General features: G+C 42.2%; 1 protein-coding gene across 3 annotated transcripts in view; it reads left to right on the top strand.

The window, feature by feature from the left end:
* Positions 1-23,174, top strand: part of KCNJ6 (potassium inwardly rectifying channel subfamily J member 6) — a 217,594-nt gene extending 194,420 nt beyond the window's left edge. For all 3 annotated transcript variants that reach the window (XM_054049053.1, XM_054049036.1, XM_054049045.1), the window contains exon 3: positions 20,145-23,174. In XM_054049053.1, the coding sequence (XP_053905028.1) occupies positions 20,145-20,470 (326 nt within the window). In that variant the 3' untranslated portion in view covers positions 20,471-23,174. The remainder of the gene's footprint in view (positions 1-20,144) is intronic.
* The last annotated feature ends 941 nt before the right edge of the window (positions 23,175-24,115 follow it).

Here is a 24,115-nt window from a genome sequence, read left to right as displayed (position 1 = left end):
AATTTCCAGACATCATGTCTTGTTAACACCTGCCTGGCTGAGCGCTTTGCCACACAGATTTCACTAAAGCCCAGCAAAGCTACAATAATGCCATTAACCATGAACACAGAAATAGTAACTAGAGGACTTTGGATGTGATTCATGGATTGTGATGTCAAAAGCTATTGATCTGTAGCAGCTGCTTGGATTTTAAGACATGCCGAGATGGGTTCACACAGGCTCATTTTTAATCCCTGTTTCAGCCACATCCTTGATGTAGTAAAATGTGACATTTTATTAAAAAAACTCTACATCAGTGAGGCTTAGTGTGCTCCAGATTTAAGGGGTTATTTTGAGGGGGGGTGTTAAATAAAATTTTAGATTATGTTGGATCAGAAGCCGCCTAAAGTATAAATTCAAACTTTGCATTTGATTAGACCAGGGGTCAGCAACCTTTAAGAAGTGATGTGCCGAGTCTTCATTTATTCACTCTAATTTAAGGTTTCGCATGCCAGTAATACATGTTAACGTTTTTTAGAAGGTCTTTCTATAAGTCTATAATATATAACTAAATGATTGTTGTATGTAAAGTAAATAAGGTTTATAAAATGTTTAAGAAGCTTCATTTAAAATTAAATTAAAATGCAGAGCCCCCCGGATGGGTGGCCAGGACCCAGGCAGTGAGAGTGCCACTGAAAATCAGCTCGTGTGCCGCCTTCGGCACATGTGCCATAGGTTGCCTACCCCTGGATTAGACCAACTAAGGAGATGTGATATAGCTTCACATAGTTATATTTAATTAAATGTTTAACTCACTGTTCTGACAAGTATGGAGCATTTAAACTAGAAAAATAAAGAAGCCAATATGGCCTATACCCTTTACCCAGCAAGCACTATTCTAATTGAAGATTTTTTCTTTCCCCTGAACCCCGGAAATGCACGATTATAGTAACTCCCCAAACATGTTACCTTTTATTTACTCTCCCCCATTATAACTGTATGTTAGATATATCCTCCCCAATATATACACACTCCCTCCCTGAGGTTTGTATATGCTGTGCATTATGTCACCTGTAACAGATCAATGCTGAGCCCTTCTGCAAATTCCACCTGTCAGACACACAGTAGAATTCCTGTTACCACCATTTGAACTATGGCCCCCAAATGTACATTGCTTACATGAAAATCTCCTTCTTATCCAAAGTGGGGTTCTGCTATAATATCATGAAAGTGAAATCTTTAGACAGACACACATGATTTTCCTGCTCATATCTCTCAGTCATCAAACCTCTCAATGGGTGACACCTCCCATCAATGTGTGTGACATTCATTTTAAGGCTGTTTCCACACTATGTCAATAAAATAAATCCACTTTGTAATCGCTGACAGATAGGCAGAAGAGGACTCTGCCCAATCAGCTTCAGCTTGGAGGGGGTTGGCGAGAGCATCAGACCCCCCAAAATCATGAAGTTGGGTTTTTTTGGAAGACTAGATTGGTGGGGTTTGGTCTTTATTTTTTTAACTCCCCCTGCTCACCCCCTGTGTGGGTGTGACAGATAGTGTCGCCCACACTCCCAAAGGTCCTGGGTAAGGGGATTTTGGCCTCTGCTGCACAAGCTCTCACCCCCATCTGCCCGTCCCCACCCAGCCCCCATTCAGTTCAATGCCCCACCCCAGCTTCAGCTCTGCTCCTCCTGGAGTTCTTTACCCCCTCCTCCCAGGCCTGGGGGGCCTGCAGCAGGGTCTCCTCTGCCCCTTACAACTGAGGGAGCAGCTCTAGCGGCTCTTTACCTCCCTCTGTCCTTTCCCAGGCAGGTGCTGTCCGGGGGAGGAGCAGAGGAACTGTCCTGGGAAAGGACAGGAGGCGTAGGGGCAGGCCGGAGGGGAGCCGCCCTGAGATGCTGGGCTCTTTAGCTCGCTCCTCCCTTCCTGTGAGAACAGCTTTGGGCTGCTGAGAGCAGAGGAGGAGGAGGAGGAGAGGCCTGCCTGCAGCACCTCTGATTGGTTGCTCAGCCCCAGAATGGGCAGGGCAGTGGGACAAGCAGCCTGCCAAGCAAAGGATGTTTTCCCTCAGGGCAGACTTTAAATTAATAGTGAGACAGAGCTTTGCACCGCATGGCAGGCTGGGTCCAGCCCAGGTCCCATCACTGCTGGGAAAATCAGAAGAGCTGGCAACACTGACAGCACAAATAATTTAGCCGCTGCCCAGCCACAATAGTTAACATAGGCCCATCCCTACCTCTCTGCAAGGCTCCACTGCAGCCACTGATGCTCTGGGCCCTGCTCCACTCCCCTGCCCCCCACTTAAGGAACACAGAGAGAGACCCCAGCTGCCCAGGACCAGACCTGGTTTTCCCTAGGATGGAGGCAAGTCAGAGTGAGCAGGCTGGGCCACAAGAGGATGGGAGCACTGCCTGCCACCCTATGCAGAGCCCAGCAGCTCGGGGCCTGCTCTACTTCTTCCTCCCCACTTTCCCCTGTTTGGATAATGTAGCAGCACAAGTGGGCCCATCATCACCCCTCCCCTATCCAAGTAAACACTCCTGTTGCCTCTAGAGTTTCCTCCCTGGGAGACTCTTTTCCTCTTTCTCCAAGGAGCAGAAAGGCCCAGGGGGCTGCTGCTGGAGAACAAGGTTCCCCCATCCCTACCAGCCAGTGGTTGCTGCTCCCTGTCCTGACGGACATCACCTGAAAATGTGATGCAGCAGGACAGGGAGACAGACTCAGCTGTAATGCAGGATGTACTGTGCAACAGGGTACACTTGAGAGGACTGTTCTCCCATTCCCCTCCTCCCTTCCCCCGTTGATATTTATAAAGGTCTTTTTCAGCAATGGAGAAACCAACTACTAGAGGGACAATAAAGCTGACTCTGCTCAAAGTGTTATCCAAGGCTCAAATAAGCAAGCTGGAAAGCATGGGGAAGGATTTCTGCTTTGCTAACATTTGCAGTTATAGGGATCTTAGGTGTCACATGGAAAGAAAAGAAGAAACTCAAGCACAAAATGTGATTTTCTAGTTGACCAGTCCCTTTAATTTGGAAACAACCTAGCCAAAAAGAAAACTTGACAGATCTAAAAATGTAAGATGCACTGTAAATCTTGATACACTTGCAGTTTTCCTCTCCCACACTCAGCCCAACGCCATAACTGAACCCTCTGGCCCATCCTCTATCAGTAGCCTTTCCCTGTGGACCTGCTTGCAGCAGCAACAGCAGCAAAATATCTTACAGAGATTTAATTCAGGTGAAGCGGCAGCGGGAGGCTCAGCTGGAACACTACCCTTTTGCTGCCTGTTCCCTACTGCTACCCAGGAAACTGCAAGCAGATCTACCAGTGACACTGCAGCAGTATTGGAGAAAAACCCATCTGCAGGCCAGAATTAAAGGAAGAATTCCACTGATCAACAGGATGCATTTTCTAAGGGATTTAAAAAGGTCAAGAGGAGTCTTATTTCATCTGAGCCTCATATTTTAAAAGTGGAGTCACTGAAGATAGCCACATTATTGCAGCTTTTTAAATCAAGCGTTAGAATGCTCCTGTCTTCTCAGAGCAGTTCTGAAGTAGAAAAACAGCAATAAACTCCATCTCCTGTTTGGTGTTGGTTTAATATCCAAAACACCAATGAAACTGTAAATATACCAGACTAGTCAAACACAGAGGAGGATACACCATCCTAGTGCTGTACTTCATGTTCCCACTCCGCAGAATTGAGCGGACTGCTTCCAAGGACTCCGAGTACCAGCCCTGGAACACACATTTCTCTCTGGTCAGGACTCAGTTATTTGATCTGATTAGATTTCACAGATTAGCTGGCAGAAAAAAGGCAACCATCATTCATTTTATCCCATTTAGTCTTGAAAAGGCACAACTCACAAAATGATTAAAATTCATACATCAGGTTGTTCAGTTTGCTGTGGGTTCAATGAAGATTAAATATTGTTAGCTGGGTAGTGGTCCCAAATATTCAGTGTAAAAAAGTTCATTGCTTTTCATTTTCACACGACAGAGTCTGGAGGTAGAATCAATGTTATAAAACCAGCCATTCTTACAGGGGTAAGTAGTCCTGCCCCTTTTCCCCTCCCAATACAAACACACACACACGTCAGGTCTGGTGGGCCCTTAGTGCAACTAAACAGTTTGGTTCCACCATGCAAAATAGCCATGATACAGGGAGGATGCATCCCCTACATGCAAAGAATTTTGTGCTTAGTGTTTCAGGTCAGACTGAAAGCAGGATGTATTAGAAACTGCACTTTGGAGTAATAAGGAGATGCAACAACAACAAAAAGCTCCTAAACACTAGCACTAATATGAGTGTAGCAGGCAGGGCATGCATGTGTGTGGGAAAGTCTCAGCACGTGGTCAGGGACTCTGAGCCAAATTCTGTATTGCTATAAATGAGTGAAACTTCTGAATTCCCTGGAGCTAAACCCATTACACTGACAGAGAATCTGGCCCCACATTATTAAGTGAAAATCTCACACTACATGTGGTGCCAACTTAAATTGGAAAGCCACCTTTCTAGGGGACAGTTTAAATGGAGCTATTCTCATGAAATGACCTGGCAATTTTGTACACCGAAGAAGGTGGTTTCATTCAGACGCAGGGTATCTCAATCAAAGTCAGCCTCTCACTCTTTTTGACTTTGTGACCACCGCCAACCAAAAAGATGCAGTAAGAAACTGGCAGCCCCTGTATATGGCACTCATATCATAAAATCAGAACTCATAAAATCAGGGCATCCTGATTTCATTTTGAAACAGCCACCTAGTGGAATATGCTTTATCACAGACACTAAGTTTGAAATGAAGAAGACAGAGACCAGTCCCCAGTAAAAAGGCCATGAAAACGCATGAAAACAAAGATCGAACTGGTGCTGAAGTTCGTGGCACCTTGGCCACAACGTTTATTGTGTTCCAGGATTCCACAGTAACAATTTTTTTCTAGCCTTTTCTACCTCTTATGGTTTTGCGTTTGCCATCTCCCATCACATAAAGTGCATTCACATACAGTGGGGCAGTATGACAACACATTATTGTGTGCGTAGGTGTGAAATCTTCCATTAGGCCTCCTGTGAGGAAATATGTCAAGTCACAGTAGGTCACCACACTGAAATCTGCAGCCTTGTAAACCAGTGCTGAGACAAAAGCCTCAATACCAATAGACGGCGCAAACAAAATGTAATCCCAAACTAACTGCGCATGTGCCACTTTTCAACTGACGAATCTGGACCCGATGTCAGCTTTGTTATTGAACCTAATCAGTCAAGGGGCTGGTTTGTAACTTGGCCCACATTGTGAATAATGGCCCTAGGGAACTATTATATCCCATGTTGTCATTTTCTGTAGACTGCACTGTGTACATGCTAAGCTTAATCAAACCTTGAATGCTGGCTGTGAGACAAAGTGCTAACATAATCTACAGAAACACTGTGCTTGTTTAATATTCTGACAGAGGGAGCAAAGTCAGTCACACTGTTTCCTTTAATCTTTCAGACCGTTTAGAAACACATTTATATATATTGAGAGGCAGGTGGACCAGGTGCTAACCCTGGAACTTGGGAGAGGTGGGTTCAATTCCTGGCTCTGCCACAGACTTCCCATGTGATCATGGGCAAGTCACTTAATCTCTCTGTTGCTTACCCTCTCTGTCAGAGGACAAATACATTAAAGATCGTGAGGCCCTCTGATTGTATGGCATTGGGGGTCATATATGTGCAATAACTATGTATGTATCTAAAACCAATATTATTTAGTGTTCCCAGTGACTTCAAAGCAAGCTGTGTGTGCCTATCTGAACCAAAAAAATAACCACCTTTGCAAATCATCTTGGCTGGCTCACGCAAGGCTGGTCCCCTTGCACAAATATTGATTGGGCTATCCACAGTAACCAAGGCCAAGATTCAAAGCATCAACTCTCTCCACAATGTTTTGACTTATGAGTCAGGAAAGGGAAGGCAATAGGGAATGTATCCAAAATGGTGTGTTCTCTGACAGAACTTTTATTACTGGCAACTTTTATTACTCCGCTTACACAACATAGAGCTATAACTGAACTATAAAGACCATTTTAAAACTGCAAAGAAATAACACAGCAATTAATTTTACTTTATAGGTAATTGGCCCAGCCATCTACTTCTTATTTAATGTTTGGCCGTGGTTCCATGGTCTCTGTGTGCATATAAAATAAAGAGACCAAACTATCTTATTAACTTTAAACTAAGGTTGCTCCCTAAAATTAAAATGTATACAAAGGAGCATCACAATTAATTTAAAATGCTCACCATGTAAAAGAATGAAACAAACATGAAGGGAAACCTTCAGCAATAAATATATGTATTGTGTTGCACACTGAAAACAACGTTCTATCCATGTGTCTTTTTAGGTTCTTACACTGGTGCACATCGCCGTAGTATTGGAGTGCGTCCCACTATATAATAACTACAACAATGGTCTCTCTCCCCCTTTTCCTTCCCTGCCAGCAAGAGGCATTGGGGCAGATTCTCAACTGATGTACATTGTCTAGGGCTTTGCTAAAGGGCATTCAAAAGGTTCCGGTGGAACTGGGCCCATAAAGGGCCCCATTTTTTTCTGTTTTTTTTTTTACTTACTTGTCATGCTTTTATTTTGTCGTGGAGCCCTAGCCTTCTCTAACTGCTCCCTTCACTTGACCACAATTGACCTTATTCTCATTCCTGAGCTCTGGCTCGTTAGCTTCACCTGGTATAACTCTGAGTTTCACAGAAACGTTATGACCTTTCAACTGATTTCTATCAGAGTTTCACAGAGCTATGAATTAGATCTTTCACCCACCCTGCAGTCACTCCAAGCCTAGCAATTCATTCGTGACAAGCTTGGTGGGTGAATTCTTATGGTCAACCTTGATTTCCCCCAGAATACCTATAAAACACAGGAGTGGGGCTCAACAGTACAATCTACAGGAGGCCCATGAAAAAGAAGACCAGAAAAGTATGAGTAGGCTACAGAGTTTCTTGAAACTTGCAAAGTTCAGCCATGTTCCTGGTGAACAATCCACAGTTGTTTCTGCAACTTGCGCTACTGGGCCTTCCTTTGCTAATGAAGATTTTGATTTGGGTTTGTCAGGCTTGTTGGGTCCTAGAGTCTCTGATTCCAGGGCAGAAAGTTGGCCATTGGTTGCTACTGCAACTGTTCTGAACATGGATACTGAACGCAGTTTGATTACTGAAAATGGGGGCAGAATTTTGACACTGACAAGGCAGATCCAGCTACTTGGCCACAAGTGATGGATTGTATTTGCTGTTTTTTGGTAGAAAACAGTCCCATTGTTAATTTAAAACAAAATTTTTCACCTAGCAAATACAAAAGAAGGCAACTATTAAAATCATGGTTCTTTGTCAAAATTCCTAATGGAGAATTACACTAGCGATCTTGGTAGATGTACAATTCGATTCTTTCCTCCTTCTGTTTCATTTGTTTGCTTTTCTAGCTAAATTCCTCATCTTCCTTTCCAAACCATAAAACTGGGTTCACTGGCTTTTTCCAACTATAATGATCAAATATGCCAAACATGAATGTTCGGCAGAACACACAAAGACAATTGCTCACTGGATGGAACTTGCAGAACAGTAGGAAGAGAGTTGCACAATTGACAGAAGCATACAATACAAGAAACACAATATTTTGCATCATCTCTTGGATGTTTTGTTGGGCTTAGGTGAGAGATGTATAGCTTTGAAAGACTCAGATGAGAAATTAGACAGGCTTCATAATGGTAATTTTTTGGATTTACTTGAAGAGCTTGCAAGGTTTGATAGTGTATTGGGAGATCACGTGGAAGCTATTAAGGTTGGTGTCACAACGGTGACACTTGTCAAATCAAATTCAAAATGTTCAGTAGGATTGCAAGAAAAGTATGGCAGACTATTTTTGATAAAGTTAGGAAAACTAAATACTTCTCTATTATGTTTGGGACAGGTGTGGAGTGCAAGCAAATGTGACAAATGTGTCAGGTGTTAAGCTATGTCGAAAAACAGAGCAAAAGTTGTTCAGAGCTTCATAGGTTTCATTGATATCCACACCAAAATAGGAGGTTATTTTAGAGAAGCTGGAAAAAAGATGGTTTAAATATGGCTGATTGAAGGGGACAAAGCTATGACAATGGAGCTAATATGGCTGCAGCATACAAAGGTGTTCAAAATTGAATTCAGCAGGTAAATCAGTATGCATCTTTTGTCCCAGGTGCTGCCAACTCACTGAAACTTGTTGGAGAAGCAGCCACCAAAGCTGTTCCCCAAGTTGTTCTATTTTTTGGAATTGTTCAAATGTTGTCTAGCCTCTCTTCCACTTCTGTTGATTGTTGGAATGTGCTGAAAAAGCATATTAGCCTTACATTAAAATGCCACAGCACGACAACATGGTCAGCAGAGGTTGAGGCAATCCATCCACTACAAAAATCAGATTAAGTGTGTTCTTGACGCTTTAAGACAAGATTGAGATTTCAAACAATCTTACGCCAAAACTTAAGTTGGAAGCTGGTAGCTTGCAAGTGAACATTTCAGAGTTTTCATTTCTAGTTTTGGCTGAGAGTGGTATCCTATCAAACCTTAATGTTGTGAGCCAAAAAATTGCAGAGCCTGGATTTTGGCATTCAAATGGCTCGCAGTTCACTTGGAGATGCTTTATCGGAATTATGGTCTTCTGGATTCGTTGCACGTAAGGAAGCTGCTGCATCACAGTCTGAAACATTAGGAATATCCACGCAGTTCAAAGGCAAATGATCTCAAAGGATAAAATTAATGCCAGGTGAACTTGCAAAGGACAAAAGTTCATCAGATCCTGACAAAGTTTTTGAATTAAAGGTTGCCAACGCCATCTCAGTCACAATATTGGATGACAGGATGCATAAGTACAATGGAGTTGAAGGAAGCTTTGTTTTTCTGGCAAGCAAGAAACTGAAGCTCAGCAGCGAAGACCTAACGAGAGAGAGACAAAATTTAGCAACCAGCTATCCTGAGGATTTAAACTCTGAGAATTTTGATAATGAGATTGAGCCCTTCAGCAATTTTTGGAAGCAAATCTTCAAGGATGAAGGTGTCCACTGATCTCTTTACCTACATTCACAAAAGGTCTTTAGATGCAAACTTCCCTTACACAGAAACAGCACTGCATATTTTTTGCTGTCTGCCTGTAACCATGACTGCTAATGAAAGGAGTTTCAGCAAGCTAAAATTAATCAAGACCTATCTAAGAATGTCCATAGGGCAGAAAAGGTTAAGAGATCTGGCGGTTATTTCTACAGCCAAGGGAGTCAATTAATTTTTTTGTCAAGGTCCAGATTTCTTGGTCAAAGTATAGTCAAGGTACAAACGCCAGAGAAAATAAATAATAAAATAATAACAACTAAATAAAAATATTTTGGGGTCCATTCAAAAGCATCTGGCTGTCCAGATTTGGCCCATGGTCTGCCTATTGACTACCCCTGTTCTATAAAGAACTTGGAAGCAAGGCAGATAACGTGGGATGAGATAATTAATGAGATTGCTCCAAAGAAGGCTAGGAAAGTCCCTTTGTAAAAGTATTTTGTGGTGATAATGCTGGCATTTCTGGTTTTGGTTTGGTTTTTTTTTTTTTGTAGCACGGGGTGGGGGCGGGGGAGCTGGATCAGAGTCTTTGAACCAAGCCTGGAACATCCTTGGCACAGTAATGACATTGACCTAGCTCCAGTGAAGCCAACAGAGCTACAAGAATTTACGCTAGCTTAAGATCTGCCCCAATTAACTCATCTAACAGGGATAAGCTTATATCGTAAGTACTACAGCTTCTAAAGGCCATGAGGCAGATTCTCCCATTTCTGATCAGAGCTCAGACTCACTAAATTGGGGGAGATGTAGGGGAGTGGTTGCAAGTCCTTGGTCTGAAGTCACTTGGCCCCAATATAAGTGAGAGCTGCAGGGAAGTAGTTCTAATTTGACCATTGGAGAACTGGGCGAAGTAGAGCTCTCCTCCATTGTACCACACTCTGCTATACCAGGAGATAGAGAGTGGTAGAGAGGGACAACTGGTGCAGGAGGCTACAGAGCTGCCTCCACCAGATTTGTGCTGGCAGAAAGTTCCTCTGCATAAGGGGAATTCTCCGTTGGACATGTCCAACCATTTTAAACCCAGGAATTTTATGGATTCCAAACATTCCTTTTACATTTTAGCTATCATTTTAATTTCAATTAACTTTAAGTTAATTATTTCGGTCTCTTGATTTCTTCATTTATTAAAAAAAAATCTAATATTGAGCAAAAAAGATTCCTCCAGGACCCCTGTTCTCACCCATCGTAGAGGGACCCCATTAAAATTGGACAGTCGTCAAAATTTCAAACCACAATAATATTTAATGCCATCATTCAACAACTCCATTACTACCAACAAATTACACCACTGCTGAATAAGCCATACAATTCCTAGGACTAGAACCCTGCTCCTTATGTCTCAAAATGCCTCTCCCACCTGAACTAAAGTAGAACCATCAATTGCTGCCAGCAGTAGAAGTAACTTTTTGTTTTTGTCTCTTAAAGCTGTAACTAGTCACTAGAGAGCACTCAGAAGTCTGTCCCTCTCTCTCTCTCTCTCACACACACACACACACACACACAATAAAAACAATTGTTAATAACTTTGCTTTATTTCAACTTATTTGCTTCAAAAATAGCCTACATTCTAGATCTGAAGGTGTTTTAACTAGATAGGGAAAGGGAAGAGACATTAACATTTAATATTTGAGCTAGGAAGAGGACTTTGATATTTCTTCATTTGGTTTCATTCCTATTTGTAGCGAATACCAGCAACTTTGAAATTTGCCCTAAAAAGGAGGTAAAGTCCTGGCTCTGGGGCAGTCAGCATGGTGGGGCTGCGACAGAGCCATGGACACTGGAAGCTCAAACTCCAAGGTAGTGTTCCTGGCATACTCCACGAGAGCTGCAGACCCTGGAAGCTCTGGTGTTCCCAGCCCTGCAGCAATGGACCCTGGATGTGGGCATGCAAGCTGCCAGGAAACCAGCTAGGGTCGGGGCACTTTGTCAGCACATCTCCACAGAAGGTTTTGATTTCAACAAATTAGCAGATTCTGACCAAAAAAAATATATATATATATATAAACATATACATATATATTCTAGTTAAAACATATATATATATATATATATATATATATATATATATATGTTTCATTGGAATTTTTCTGACCAGTTCTACTAAATAGATCATAATGCATCCCGGCTTGTGAACTTAACTGGGGAGCCATGACCATAGAATAATTGTATATGAAGGGTTACAGATAGAGATACAGGGCCTGATTGCTGAACAGTCACAATTCCATTTGAAGTCAATAGGAGCTACTGATGCTCAGCCTCTGAATAACCAGACCCACAGATTTTATTCATAGCATGATTTTTACTTTACAGTTTACATTATAGACATAACCACATACATACAGATATATTGATATTCCAAAAGGTGCTAGTGGCTTGTCCATTAGGGGTCATTAAGATATAAATACCCACCCACACATTATCCAAACAATGTGGGTTAGAGCACGTTCCTTTGTCTGGCAGTTAAAGGTCTCAGGGTTTGTTGTTGTTTTTTTTAATACTGCAAGGTAGCTACTTTCAAAAGATGGGTTAATACCCAGACTCATTTTTAACCATGTGGTCCCAGATGAGAGGCTTTGAGGTAGAGAAGCTTCCCAGGTGTAAACTTAGGGTGAAAGAGAAAACTTGAAGTAATTTAGAGTTGAGAGACCCTAGGGAATACAGAGGCCCAAGGCAGCTCTAACTCTATAGAGGGGTCTGTAAAAAGGGATTTGTCTCCCTTCAAGGACACAGGACCCATGCACATTTCATAAATAAATAAATTACATTAAGAAAGTACCCTGATTCCGTGTCACCAATTTCTGCTTCCAAGAAGCCAACCCGGAGAACCCCAAAATCTGCTCTTGCTTGATAAAGGGGTAACAATATTAAACACACGCTATATAGTAGCACTGCAGTATGATAGAGTAAAACTTGATTCATAATATATAGTTACTTTGCTGAATGAAGAACATGATTTATAAGCCCTGTTACTTTGATGAATTTTACAAATAATAAAAATTGTAAAGTGCTAACCATATGTCTATCGTGTTAAGTATGTACAAGTTACTTCTACCGGGCAAAAAATAATATCTCATTTGTTAATAAGACTGATGTTTATTGAAAAGCTTTATAAAAACATTGTCACTTGGCTTGGTTTGGTAGGTAGTACATTCTCAAACTATTATAGTTCAGCAATCTGCCTTTGTATTTTAGTGCACAGAGGACTCACCATTAACCTGAACGACAACTGGGAGCACTTTCTAAGCCCTCAATCCACATGCACAAATCCCTTTTGTGTTTGCGAATCAAAAGTAGCATATGGCCCACAAAGATGTAGATTATACAATCACAGCAGCCTGTCTCAGACAACTTTTCAAAATATATTCCTAACAGCTTACACCAGCTCTTCTGTATTGTGATTGTTAGTTTGCTGATGAATGTCATGCGTCTGTGAACGTCACATTCATTTTAGCTAGTTCAGATCTTGGTGTCCGGGGCAAAAGATCACACTTGCATTAAAAACAACAATAAAGAAAGAGCAGGGGGAAATGGAGAGTACTTAAAATGCAATAGTATTTCTTCAGTGTATTTTAGAGGGAATATTATTTACTTTGTATGAGCTGTGGGAGAGCTCTGGCTTTGCCTAGGGGGGTCCTGCACTTCTAGGCAGTTAGGGCTTGCCTCAGAGGTTTGCTGTGACCCTCTCTCCCCTTCTAAAGGCAAGGGTCACAGCTTACTGATCCTCCTTCATCATCAGCCAGGCAATGGGTTTGGTGTAAGAGCCCTCTTTAGTCCCTGTCTTCCTACTCAAGGAGCGTTTTTGTAGAGATGTGGGGAGGGTTGGGGGAAACCCAGGCCAGCCATCTTCTCCGGGTTCCAGTCTAGGGACCCTAATGGCACCGGCAACAGGTAGTTTTCCTATACTACCGGAGCTATAGCCCTTCCCTGGGCTACTTCCCCAAACGGAGCCTCCTAGCCCCACCCCCCCCTTGGTACCTGACCATGCTTGTCTTCCCAGCTCTTTCACTGAGCACCTTCTTTCTCCCAGTCTTCCTACAACACATCTTCTTTCTCCCAGCTCCTACCAGCCAGCCTCTCTGAAGGAGCTTCTTTTTAAACTAGTCCCGTCCGGTTCTAAACGGGCTTCAGGTGATCTGATTAGCCTGTTTCCCTTGATTGCTTCTAATCAGTTCTTAATTGGTTCCAGGTGTCTTATGGAGTCTGCCTGACTTCACTGCTTCTAGCACCTTCCTGACTGCTCTGGGGCAGCCCCTGCCCTGGTCACTCAGGGAACAGAAAACTATTCATCCAGTGTCCAGTATGTTTTCCTTCTACCAGACTCCTGCACCCACCCAGTCTGGGTCTGTCACAGAGCATACAGGGGTTTTCGATTGGGCAAATTTCAGTGAAGAACGCAAATGGGACGCTGAAGGAGCAAGTGAGCACAATACAAAAAGGAAAGCAAATTAACCCAAGGAGTGATGACATTAATCTCCCTAACAGGATAACACAACACAGTCTCAGCAACATCAGCAGATATTCTGTGTTGACCAAGTATGTCATGTGTTGTGTGTTTCTGACACAAGTATGAGACCGCAATTAAAGTTTTGTGGCATACTGTGAGGGCGATTAATGTGCGGTGAATAGTGTGTTTCTCTATTGGTCTGAAGCAGCAGCACGTTCCCTGTGAAGATGTGGAGTTTATCACAGGCTGTGGGGGCATTAAGGTACAGTTCAAAGGTCTGCCATTCCCTGATTCTAAGAGTTTGTGTAGTGAGGGATTTTAACCAACTTTATTAACAAAAATTCTTTTGAGAGGTATGTAATTTCCTGGGTTCTTAACATGGCAAGTGTAGGAGGATATCAGAGGAGAGGGAGTCAGAGAGGAGTGCTTTCCCTACGCCACAGATGCTCCACTGAGCCAGCCACAGCCCTTCAGAGCAAAGGAGCCTTTGTTCATGGTGCTGCACCTCCAAAATAAATGGGACAACTACAGAGCATTACAAACATTTAATTAAAAGTCTCAGTACCCCTCTGGGGTGGATCAGGATTCTCTCCATTTTAGGCACAGAGAGGTGAAGTGACCTGTCCAAGACAGCAATATTTACATGTTTCGTAAATTGCAACTAATGGATGATAAAAGTGAGTGTGTGTGTAGCTGACAAGGCATCTGTTTCCTCGCTGCTGTTCTGGGATACTTCAAGAATAGGTCTGTGTGCAAAATTGCATTCATAAATGTTGTCTTGCATTTTTGGCTGAGTACGAATGGGCCTTTACCCTTTGAAAATTTGCCCTCAACTGGCCACATTTGACGGAGGATGTGGGCCTCCATATTATTCCAGACATATCACTGGATGGCCAAGACTACAGCACTGTGCAGCGAAAGAAGAATAATGCTACAAGCAGAGGAGGATGAATACATCAGCTGCAGATTCTACAACAGCTCCACCCCCATCCTTATGATGGAAAAAATGCAAAAATCCTCCAAACATCACAACTATTTTCCCTTGGCTGCTTCCCCATAGAAGAAAATTCCCTCCCCTTGTAGACAATGGTCATCTCACCCAAGGGAGAAGGAGAAGCAGAAAAAAATCCAGATGTGGACAGAGAACTAGAGAAGGGAAAGAACTGTACGGATTGAGGGTACAGGCAGGGCTAGAGCCAGGGGCTGTAGGGGACCTGGATTTCTCATTCACCCTCGTTGCCACCAGGGGAGATAGGTGAAGCAGCATCTCGCTAAACCTGAAAAGTCAAGTCCCACATGAAGTTCTATTGGAGCACCCAAGGCCTGCAGTTAGCTGATTGGCTCATACCTGCTACTTAAGCCTGGAAATGACCCAGGCGGACTGTCCGAGCAATTGCGCAGACTTCCTGTGCTGCCACATCAGACCATACTCTTGGCTACCTCCTGCAATCATGATCCAGCCCCGTTCCTGATTCCTGCTCCTCGCTCCTAGCTCGTACCTTGCTCCTTCTCCACGCCGACTCCTTGTCTCTCTCCGGTTCCTGCTCTTTCACCTTGCTCCTGACTATCAGCTACCAATCCTGACTCCGAACCTCTGACTCAACCCTTGACCCTGGCACTTGGTATCTGACCCCAGCTCTGACTTCTGATTCTGGCTCAACCCTGCGCTCTGGCATTCTTATTTAATCCTGACTCCAGTCCTCAGCATCGATTCCTGGTCCTGAGTCTGACTTAACCCCTTGGTTCCGGTATTTGGCAGTGACTCTGGCTCTGACCTCCTCTTCCATTCCCCAACCTGTATGCCTGCTCTGCCCACTAGACCTGACACCTTCTCTGCCCATTAGGCCAGACTGCCTATGTTCCAGTTCCTACTAAGAATACACAGAATGTCTCTAACTCTTGATGGAGGTTTTTCTTCCCTTCAGTTCTTCAGATCCAGTTGCAACTGCTTGACTCATAGAATCATAGAAGTATAGGACTGGAAGGGACCTCGAGAGGTCATCTAGTCCAGTCTCCTGCACTTAAGGCAGGACTACATAATAACTAGACCATCCCTGATAGGCGTTTGTCTAACCTGTTCGTAAAAACCTCTGATGACAAACATTCTACAACCTCCCTAGGCAATTTGTTCCAGTGCTTAACTACCCTGACAGTTAGGTAGTTTTTCCTAATGTTCAACCTAAACTGCCCTTCTGCAATTTAAGCCCATTGCTTCTTCTCCTATCCTCAGAAGTTAAGGAAAACAATTTTTCACCTCCCTCCTTGTAACAACCTTTTATGTACTTGACAACTGATATCATGTCCCCCCTCAGTCTTCTCTTCTCCAGACTAAACAAACTCAGTTTTTTCAATCTTCCCTCATAGATCATGTTTTCTAGACCTTTCATTATTTTTGTTGCTCTCCTCTGGACTTTCTCCCATTTGTCCACATCTTTCTTGAAATGTGGCACCCAGAACTGAACACAATACTGCAGCTGAGGCCTTATCAGTGAGGAGTAGAGGGGAAAAATTACTTCTTGTGTCTTGCTTACAACACTCCTGCTAATACATCCCAGAATGACATTTGCTGTACATGAGAATATTGCTATGCTTTGAACCCATATCCATAGACACCTAATGTGAGTGGACACATCAGACTAACTATAGGCAGATCTCCACTACCACTTAAGTTGATCTAACTTAAGTTGCTCAAAGGTGTGAAAATGTGCACACACACACACACACACACACACACACAAAGTCACGCAAGTTTCACCCTTTCCACACCAGCACTTCTCACTGAAGTGGAGTAATCATTCCAATGGGAGAACTCTCTCCCATCGGCATAGCGCATCTTCACCAGACATGTTACAGTGGCGCAGCAGCACCGGTGAAGTTGCACTAATGTAGCGCTGTAGTGTAGACTTGCCCTAAGATGAAAACAATGGGAAAGAGGGGGCATTCAAGAGAAAGTCTGAGAATGATAATGTAGCTCATTAAGCAGGGGTCTGGAAAATTATCATGGACCAGATCAGTTAAATACATTGTATACCAAGGAAAGCAAGAGTAACTCTCCTCCTATGGCCATCCTGCAATCAGCTCCACTTTTGTTCCACATGCTTTTATGAGCAGGACACTTTAATCATTCAACTCTACCTTTGCCCATTAGTGTTTTCTGTAGATAGCTGCAAATTCTGGTTCTTCGGTTATGCAACTGTATTTGTTCATTTTACTTCAATTCCTTATATTAGTTCTTTGTTACCTTTCCAATTCGGCAGTCACTCCACAATGTGTAAACAGAACAACAGAATTACTCATCACAGTCAGCCTGGTTCATCTGATCTGCATGGCTGATGAAGCCAAGTGCACATGCTTTACCCCTCTTGTTTCTGTATCCTATCGCAAATAGAGAGTCCGTTAGTCTCCATACATTTTACTATTAATAACTTGCATCCTTCACGCCAAAGGGCCCATAAACATTCTGCAAACCATATACAGGAATTGCCTACCACTGAAAAGCACAGCTGTCATTGGGGCAGACCCTGGTAGCCACTTACACTAAAAGTAGTTTAGGGCTGGAAAGTGCAGAGCATCATTTCCAGATGAAACTTGTGTTGCTATCAGTGTAAAAACCAAGGCTTAACCTCCAGTTCAGAGCCTAATGGAAATCAATGAGGCTCTATGTAGGCACTGGGGATCTGCCAGTGCAGAGCTCATTGCAGGGTCGGGGCCCAAGATGGTAATGTTTGTGAAGCAGAAGTAGTAGTGGCATAATCTTGCTGCCTCACTTGCTATCTCATGATTTGAAACAAATGTCAGTAAACAGTCAAATATCATAGTTTAAACATAAAGCTACCAGTAGAGATCAGTTTAGATACATTACATGCTACAGGGTAGGGCAGTCATATGTCCTATTTTGGCCGGGACAGTCCCTTTTTTAAGCCCTGCCCCAACCATCCTTTTTTTGGCAAAAATGGGCATTTGTCCCGTTGCTCTTGCCAGTTGTCAAAAATGTGGAGTGTGGTGCTGAGGAACATGGGGGGAGAGAGTGGGGATGCCAGCCCAGCACAGGAAGGGGGGGCAGGGTTGGAGCAACCAGCAACAGCCGTGGGGGAGGAGGGGGGGCAGGCTGGAGCAACCAGCAACAGCCTTGTTGGGGGCGGGAGGCAGGACTTGGGTGAGTGTCTCGAACCAGCCCCGTGTGGTGTCCCATTTTCCCTTTGGAAAATATGGTCACCCTACTACAGGGTCACCTATTCAAAGTTGTGTAGACCACAAAAATGCATGTGTTTGCCTGCAAAAACTCAGATTTGCATATATAAAGGGGATATCTGCATGTATAACTACTCCATTTCTTTCTTTTCTTTTTTTCATAAAAATTGGCCATTTTCTTTTAAGCAGTTTCTTTTAATTGTTTGCTTTCAAAATTTGACCCAGAATCTCCGAGAGCTCATACTCCAGAAACATAGTCCAGAAACTCTAGAGATTGAGTCTCGAATTGCAGGGACAGAAGTGAAAAGTAGCAGATAAACCCTAAAGAATATCAGTTTCCCTGCTCATTGATCCTGTCTCTGGTTTTCAGGTCTTCACTCTCTATGAAGGTCTCAGGCAACCTGGATGAAGTAACCTCATTTTCATCCATAAGAACATCCCACCCCATGACCCAAAAAAAAAAAATCTTTCTTTCTTTCCCTCACTTGGGTGAACAGGGAAGGTTTATGTTTCACTCACTGGGTAATAGACAAATTGAAAAATACATATCTCCACACTTTGCCCTTCATTTCACAGAGAAGTTTTCATGAAGTTTGAGCAGATGAATGATGGTGACTCTTCAAATACCTGGAGGTTCATTTCAAATGAGCAAATGGTTTGATGCTTACCGCAAAATTATCAAAAAGTAGTAGACCCTCTTTAGACTGAAATTGCAGTAGAAATCTCCCTAGAACAGGATGTCTTGTAAGATTTCTAGGATCCCTCTTCTTGTTGTTGGGTAGCAAACACTCTCGTGATATTTCGGCACCTCTGTTGCTGCTCCTGACAAAAAGGGAAGGGTAACAGAGGTACGGCAATCATCACGAGAAAGCCTTCACCAACAGTTACCACCCTGCAGCAGCAGAGATGCTGCAACTACTTGCAATTCTAAGTACGGGGAATGCTACAGAAGTACCACAGTGTGGCAAGTGTCGGTAAATGTCTTTTTACTGGCAACCAATATAAGTGAAAATAAAAAGTAATGATAAAGTACAGAGGTCAACTAAATGTTTTCAGACCTCAACAATGATTCTGCTTGAGCTTGGAGAAAAGGCTCAAACCAGGTAGGGGCAATGTTATTTTGTCTAAGGCAATTTGTATATCCCTGGAAAGAATCAAAATACCCAGCCACTAGCTTATGTACTTCCTGAAACTCCCTGAGTGACTTGACTGGCAGGAGCACCTGCAGAGTTGCAATGTGAGATCCTAATGATTGCATTTTATTATCTCCAAACTGAATATTCTTTTTTTTTTATTGCCTAGGATTATCTCCTAAATAGTTTCACTTTTTGTTCTTCAGTTACATGATCTTGCTACTCATTATGTTTTCTTGCCATATTATATTAGTTGAATGGCCACCGTTATTCAAAAATTGTGCAAATAATGTGGAAATTAAGGGAAACTACTACATCATCACCTCATAATCCCACTTTTTGGGGAAAATGTTTTTGTAACCTTCAATCCCCCATTCCTTACACTTTTTCCTGTCCCTTACCACAACCAGTATGTTCCTTTCCCTTAATCCTTTATTACAGTGCCTTCCTCGGGTCAGTTTGATTTGAGGTAGGTTCTCCTGAGCAAATCTCTACACTGTGGCCAGACATTTTTTCATCTAGAGGACATGCTGGACTATAGTTTGAACTTGGTTTGGCTGATTTCCCCAAGCTTCCTTAACAAGATCCATAGGATTCCTCAGGGTTGATGCCCCTTCCAGCATTCCAAAGGGCAAAAGTCCCAGTGGAAGCCTTATGGTGAAGAAAAGTTAAGGCAGACTTTTATCCCAGTCCTTTTCATCCAATGCCACAAATTTTCACAATGTAAGCTTGAGACATTTGCTAAAATTTCTGAGTAGACTGTCAGTCTGAGGTTCAGCGTGACTTAACTTTAAGGGTGTCCCAAACCTTTGGGCAAAACAAAGTTGGTCCCTAGGTCAGACTCTCAGTGGGCAGCTCAACCAGAATAAAGGTTTTTGTATTAGTTCTTCAGCTAATCTAGGCAGAGTTAGTTACACAAGTCCTCCATCAAGGAACAAAATAAACAAGATTACTAGTCTCAGCAAACCGATTGTGATTCATCTGCAGACTCAGAATTATTTGCTGATGAAATTCAAGACTACGTCCAACTAAAAAATAAATGTGAGAATTTTGTGGACCATACCCACAAAAAATAAAGGTAAAGTTTGGCAAATGACACACAGTGAATTTTTGCTTAGTTTTAATTGTCGAGGGGCAGTGAACTTGTGACTTGTCTGGCATATCACTCCTATCATGCAGTGCTAAGTACAACCAAAAGGCTATGTAAAACTACAACAACAAGAATCATTTTGAGGCACTCGGTCCGTATTACAATTTTTTTTCTCTGTCTTTACAGGAATGACATGCCAAGCGCGAAGTTCTTACGTAACCAGCGAGATCCTGTGGGGTCATCGTTTTACACCTGTCCTCACGCTGGAGGATGGATTTTATGAAGTTGATTACAACAGCTTTCATGAAACATATGAGACCAACACACCGTCTTACAGTGCCAAAGACCTGGCAGAGATGGCCAGCCGAGCAGAACTGCCCCTGACTTGGTCTGTGTCCAGCAAACTAAACCAGCATGCTGACCTGGAAACTGAAGAGAGGGGAAAGAACCATGAAGACCAAACTGAAAGGAATGGTGACGTGGCAAACTTAGAGAATGAATCCAAAGTTTGAACCAGCAGAGGTTCACCACACAACCTCTTTTTTCTTTTTGATCCTTCCCTTTTTTTATTATGATGACAAGAAAAGAAATATTTAAGGTTTGAAATGTCTACCTGCCCAAACAAATCAAGAGATTCATAAAATAAGCAAAGACGTGGGTTAAAGCTGCAATATCCCTTATATACGATGAAATCTCTGATCACTGCCCTTCCAATAATTGCATATTTCCTCTGGATAAATACAAGTTTATGACCACAGGTGTGTTTAAAAAGGAACCAAAAAAGGGGGGGGGGGAGCAAGACTCAGTATCTGGGATAATAAAAGGAAAGACTGTGATTAATGTTTGCTAATACCATGGGTCTTGGCTCTAATTTTTATATATTTCAAAACAGTTTCATAAACAGGATGTGATGCCTCCAATGAAAATGGGCATTGCAGCTTTAAGACCGAGGTGAGCAGAAAGAGCTGCAGTTCAACAGGATACTGTATATATGCCTTATGTAATTACTTTCTCTTTAAATTTAGTAATAAACCCAGCATGTACAAAAGTACTGTAGTAAAGAACTTCTAAATAATGTACATAGATGTGTAATTAATGTAGGTTTAGATACATAATTCTAGAAATATTGGGATGCAAAAAATTGAATAGGCATTTCTGTTTTAATATTTGGAGTATATTAGTTTCTCCCCTATATATCTGGCCCTTTTAGTTCACAACATTTTCTTCAGTGTACCAGACTGGCAGCTATTTAGAAGACCTCACTGTTTCCCTAACAAATCATTTTACTGATTCTAAAAAGCCATAAATCTGGGGGGAGGGCAGGGTGGAGAAACTGAAACCTTACTGATATACTGTGAAACTGTTTACAAAAATGATTCTATCTTTTTTAATATTATAGGGTAAACCATTCCTGGCTACTTTTGGCAGTTCAGCCTGAATTAGACTGTGGCAGATTCTTGGAAAACACAAGAATCTCTAGTACACTGTTAATATAAAAAGCATGTTCATGTTGGGCTAGGACTCTGTAAGCAGGGCCGGCTCCAGGCACCAGCTTAACAAGCAGGTGCTTGGGGCGGCCAAGGGAGAGGGGCGGCACCTGCGGCAATTCGGGGGCGAATTTAAGGCTGCTCTAGGAGCGAAGGACCTGCCGCTGAACTGCCACCGCTGATCGCGACTTTTTTTTTCTTTTTTTCAATTGCTGCCGCCGATCGCGATCGTGGCTTTTTGTGGGGGGAGGGGGGCAGAAATGCTGGAGCCAGCCCTGCCTGTAAGTGCACTACCGTGGGAAGCTATACTTTTTTCCCTAAACCATTGGATTAAAACTTTGTAGTTTTCTATATAAACAGTATAAGCCATTAAAAATTCTGAATGTTATTCATAGGCTAAGTAGAGAACACTTTTAGCCACTCAGTCTGGGAAGAAAGAATTGAATTTCATCTGAAGTTGTAGTCAATGAGATTCATTTGTTAACATCATTAGCACTTTGTTGGTCCTGAAAATTCCCAAAAGGCTTTATGGCCCTAGGTAATTTTCATCAGGGTTTCTCATATAAAAGCCCACTCCTGACAACTCTCTTCAGGTGAGTGGACCCTCCCACCCGTACTCATATTGGGCCAAATCCTCAGGCTGATTTAAATAATTTTGATTTGATGCACCAGAACTATGATGATTTGCCTGATTTACACCAGCTGAGCATCTGGTCCATAGAGTAGTACCTAACTTCTCAAATACACTCAGTGTGGGGTGACTCACAGTGTATGGTATTACTCAATGTAAGGATTGTCGCATCAGGCCCTGTGTGCATAAAATCGTATTAATTCAAATAAAAGTCTGCCATTGACTTCAGTGGGCTTTGGCTCTGGCCCATAAAGAGTACTATTTCCCTCAGTCAAGAGAAAAACAAATTGCAGCCTTAATTTTCTTTTTGTACCTGCCTAGTCTGGAAAGGAAAAATACACTGAAAAGAATTTAAAGTTATTTTGGGTTTTGTTTGTACAGAAGCTTTTAAATTCAAATAGAAGAAAAAACCTCAGGAGAAACCTAGTGGGCAGGTGGAAATTTTGCACTGTGATATATCCTTCACATTAATTTCACATCTATACACTGTTTTTACTGCAACACAATTGCCCATCCTTTATTTTCATTGAGTGGTTAAGAGTTGATTTGGCTCCTACAGCTATGATTGCCTCCAGGCGGAGGTTTTGCACACCTCGATCACACCAATCAAAACAGCTAAGCCTTGTGTCTGCTTTATTTCTGAAAATTTTCCCTACCAGGTTTTCACAAAGAAGCTACTCATACAATTCCACAATTTAAGCAATTGTTCAAAAGCTGTATTTTCATCCCCTCCACCAAGATGACTGATTTCATCAGGTAGTTACAGATTTGTTGCTTATTTTCATTTAGTTTGGTGAAATAAAACTGGTTTTGCTACAGACCCTTTTAAAATACAATGGTATCCTTTGTTTACTGACACAGTGTCAGAACCTGCTCAGTACTATGGTTTATACAGCACACCCTGTCTTTAAGGCTGCTCTTGAGAGCCAAGGAATTCACACAGTAGAGCAGGGTGTATGCGTGCTTCTTAAGGTGTTTTAAGGGAAGAGTCACTCTGAAATTTCATTGGAGAACAGTAGTCACATATCAGAGGTAATCTTATAAGGGAGAACCCCGTAGCAAAGGTACTTGCTAAATGTAATGAAGCACAGCCTGCGGGGGGGGGGGGGGCTCAGCCTGTCTGTGTCAGCCTGTAGTACATGAGTTTAAAGCAAAAAACTCCTCTTAGGATGAATCTGCTTTTTGCTCTTGTAATTTACTGGGCCATTCTATAATCCATCGCTGCAGTTTAAGAAGAGCTTGTCGTGTTCAATAAAACAGCGGTTTTTAAACCTTTTTGTGCCCTTTAGTACAAAAAAATAGACTTTATGCTAGTGGGGCACCTGCATGGGTAAGTTATATTTTTGTGACTAGGGCACTTAAAGTTTAAGGTCTCTCTCTGTCTCTCATGGTCTTTGCTATTCATGTGGTATGAAATGTAAAGTTTACAAAAAATCTCATTTTTGTAACGTAAGCTTAAAAATGAAAAGTCTCCAAGGCTTTCAACTGGGAAGCTTCACAGAAACTTTGTACTAGAATGTCCCTATCAAACACCTCTATTTTTCTACAATGATTGATTAAGCCGTTTAACAATGTATTTTGTGTCAACAATTTCAACTGAACTGTTAAAAACAATTAAGAATTGAATGCTGTTAATTAACAATGGATTTTCAAAGCTGACCGTAGTGAGTGGTGTTTTTCATTACTACAGTATATACACTTACCTGATCATTTTGACTCATGCTCTTATTAAAACAATATATTTGGAAATGTCAGTACTCAGTAATATTGTGGGCAAATCAAATTTAAGGAACATAAATAATGTGACATTTTTATGTAAGTAGCTACATAAGCAACCAAAATCCATCCAAGATTTTGCTCCTATTTCTCTGTATTTCACTGCTATACTAAGGTATCTTTTTCTTAAAATCTATTGTGAAATTGATGAGCAAGTGACAATATTCAAAGATAGATGCAATCTTTCAGCTTTTTCATACTGCTAGATTCTGCCTACTTAGGTAGCTACAGTACGTTAGAGTACTCTAGCTTAGGTACACTAG

This window comes from Malaclemys terrapin, chromosome 1 (assembly GCF_027887155.1).
Source record: "Malaclemys terrapin pileata isolate rMalTer1 chromosome 1, rMalTer1.hap1, whole genome shotgun sequence".
NCBI lineage: Eukaryota > Metazoa > Chordata > Testudines > Emydidae > Malaclemys > Malaclemys terrapin.
This window is presented reverse-complemented; position numbering and strand designations above follow the sequence as displayed.